We start from the raw sequence: 3,349 nt of genomic DNA on the forward strand, positions 1-3,349 counted from the left end.
TATTTTAATAGTTTTAACTTATTTCAAATATAAAAGAGATAGCTTGGGTTCAAATTAAAAACCTTAATATTAAATAGATAATAGAATTTTTTTTAAATTTTATCATATAAAAGACTCTTAATCTCAGGGCAGGTTTCTAGGCAATCAGAAACAGACACTTTTACTATTAACACTTAATTAAATTAATATTTCTTTTACACATGTATTTAAATTTAGGTATAATAAAACTAATCAATTTCATGGACTCTTCTTTTGATGATTCTTGATGATCTTCTTTTCTATAATGCTATGTCCTACCGTCAAAAATGGCTTCCAGTCCTTCCAAAGAGCTATGCCTCTCTCACAACAATGGCTTCCAATCTTTCCCGCTTCCAGCCGACGGACGTCCTCTCAAACTCAGAGTCCCCTATTCTCCTTGGTTGTCTTCATTTTTCAAACTGTCCACTCTTGCTGGACAGAAATTGATGAGGACCTCCTTATCCTGAAAACATCATTTATCCTTCGCGCCCAAACAACGAATGCTTGCCAAAAACCAGAACCTGTCTCGATGTTGCATGTAAGCATTGATTGTCGCACAACAGTTAGGGATTTTTGCAAATGATTTACTTTCTGAATATTATTCTTTATCACTATTTCTTGACTTATATTTTTTCTTAAATTTACTGTATTTCCAATTATGATGGGAAGAGTTAAAATAGTTTTTATGATATTTGAATCTGCTCAACATGGCCTTGATTCAACGGACTTGTTGACTGAAGAATATGTACCGCCATCTTGGCTTTGTTTGGAATCACGAAGTTATTATGGACAATGAAAATTGGTTAGCTTGCTTTTTGGATAAACAAAACAAATGAACAATATTAAAATGATACATAAAATAAAACATATTAAAAACCCTTTATACATCAAAATATACTATTTACTCAAAAAGAGCATATTACAATATATAGTTTTATTTTTACAGAATGAATTATTAAAATTTGTTACATAAAAAAAAAATCATCATACAGTTAAGAATAATTGTTTTTCCCTTTGATTACAGTTGGCAAGATTGTGACTATTGTTGAGGATGGAGAGGAAACGGAGAAAATGCTCACTACAGTTGAGCAAGCTTTCCAACGAATCATCAGGTCACTTATTAAGTTGTACAGTAGCATGCCAAAGTAAGTGTTTTTGTTTTAAATAACTAATTTTAATATTTGTTATTTTAATTTATTTTATACTCAATATTTTCTTACTATAGTATATATACTTATTTATTTAAATTTATTATCATATTCGGTGAAATTTCTTTATATCGAATACCCACAGTGAAGATGTTTTTATCAATTATAGAGAGTAATATAATATATATTATAAACAAATCATAAAAATGAAACCAAGCTGTGATTCCTCCTAAAGCCTGATAAGGCTCATGAGTGTGAAAAAACAATAATACAATTTTGTAATATTTAAAAAGAAAAAAAATGAGCACATCATTCTAGGAGTATTTCATCTTTACCTTCGTTCTATTGATAGGTGCAATTGTTGAGTATTATGTCAAATTTCAAGGATCGTTCTGAAATAACCTGTGATTGTGGTGCTAAATTTGTAAAAAATTGGTGCTGTAGTGCTGGAAAAAATTCGTGGATGAGGATATTTTTTTGTTCGATCTTTGGATTAAACATAACTTGAAACATAAAACCTCATATTTCGAGGGAGGCATTTAATTTTTTTTTTCATACATTGAATGCTGCCTACACACACTTGTATGCTATGTACATGCATGGAACGCTAGTCGCAAAATGATCAAATTGTACCCAAGTGCTGTCAATACCTGTTAAATCTGTAACCATTAGTTTTTACATTCATATTTTATGAATTGTGTCCATTATAAAAGAGTGAAAAATAGTGGAAAATAAAATTGGTGTTTCCATGTGGGATGTGTTTCCATCCCCGAGTGGATAGGAGTTTCCGTAATAGATTGTGTAGGGGAGTTCTTTAGATTATAATCCAAATAAAGCTTTTTCCCTTTATCTTCAACTGTGCTAGTATAATGTAAAATAAATATAATTCTGAATAAGTAAAATGTTGAAATAAACTAAACTGCCTTTTATGGGATATTTCTTCCTAATAATTTATTTAAAAAACAAAAAAATACAAACTGATTAAATAAACATTTATATATAAAATATATTTTTATAAAACAACCATAATAAAAAACCTAAGACCAACCTTTGAAAAAGAAAAGAAAAATATATATAAAACAATAATATTAAGAAAAACAAATAAATTTAAATAAAAGAAGCAAAAAAAAAGTATTAATTATTAAACTCAAAAAGAGTAAAAAATTTAATATCTTTAATTAGAATGTCTTGCAAAATTGTTCTAATTCTTTCTGGGAGTCAAATAAAAATATATTTAGTTTTCTCCTTATTGGTACATTTTTCAAAGACTTCAGGCTCCCTTAGTTTTCGAAGCTTACTGATGTATGGTTGTAAAATGTAGGGAGCAGCATCCTGTCTAAAAAAAAAAAAATTATCGGCATTTCTGAACAAGATTCTGAGAATTGTAGTGGATTCCCCTGGTTTGTACGAAACAGCCGATTGCATCGTGAACTGCAAGTGGAATCGATGGATGATTATATCAAAAACGATTAACGAAATTCCACCCCAATCTACCAACAGTTAAAAGTGCAGTGGCATACAACTTAGGCAATCCTACCATATAATGCAGAGACTGAAGCCCTTTATTTTTTTTATTATTATCATTATTTTGCTATTTTTTTTCTTTATTTCATAAATATTACTTGTTTTTGTTTGTTATTTTTCTCTGGATTATTATTTTATTCATTTATATTGTTTTAATTGATCTTAACTATTTTTAAATATAAGAAGATGGTCAGGTTTGCGGTCAAAAAAAGAACAAATAATTTATAACTATTTTAATGTCCGACATTTGTGTTGAACAACCTTTCACTTTGAATAGCCCTGATGAAGCCCTGCAAAGTGGGGCGAAACGTCGGACATTAAAATAGTTATAAACTATTTGTTTTTTTATTTGACCACAACCCTGACCATCTTAAATTTAAATTTTTATGGTCAACTATATTGTAATAATTTTAAAAAATATAAAAAATAAAATAAATAGAATCTGAATAGTTTTTAAACTTTTTTCAAATATGAAAGAAATACTTGGGTTCTAATTTAAAAACTTTTAATATAAAATAGATAATATAATTTTATTATACAAAAAGAGAGAGAGAGACTCTTAATCTCAGGGCGTGTGGTTGCTAGACAATCAGAATACAGATACAATAATTTCTCTTAATTTAAATTAAAATCTATTTTATACATGTATCTATTTTTAC

General features: G+C 28.3%; 1 protein-coding gene across 2 annotated transcripts in view; it reads left to right on the forward strand.

Annotated features, from left to right (window-relative positions):
* LOC106679260 (erythroid differentiation-related factor 1) overlaps positions 1 to 3,349 on the forward strand; it is a 72,229-nt gene that overhangs the window by 67,071 nt on the left and 1,809 nt on the right. For both annotated transcript variants that reach the window (XM_014418314.2, XM_067051052.1), the window contains one exon: positions 1,043 to 1,163. In XM_014418314.2, the coding sequence (XP_014273800.1) occupies positions 1,043 to 1,163 (121 nt within the window). The remainder of the gene's footprint in view (positions 1 to 1,042; positions 1,164 to 3,349) is intronic.

This window comes from Halyomorpha halys, unplaced genomic scaffold, assembly GCF_000696795.3.
Source record: "Halyomorpha halys isolate HHAL.00 unplaced genomic scaffold, Hhal_1.1 Scaffold187.1, whole genome shotgun sequence".
NCBI lineage: Eukaryota > Metazoa > Arthropoda > Insecta > Hemiptera > Pentatomidae > Halyomorpha > Halyomorpha halys.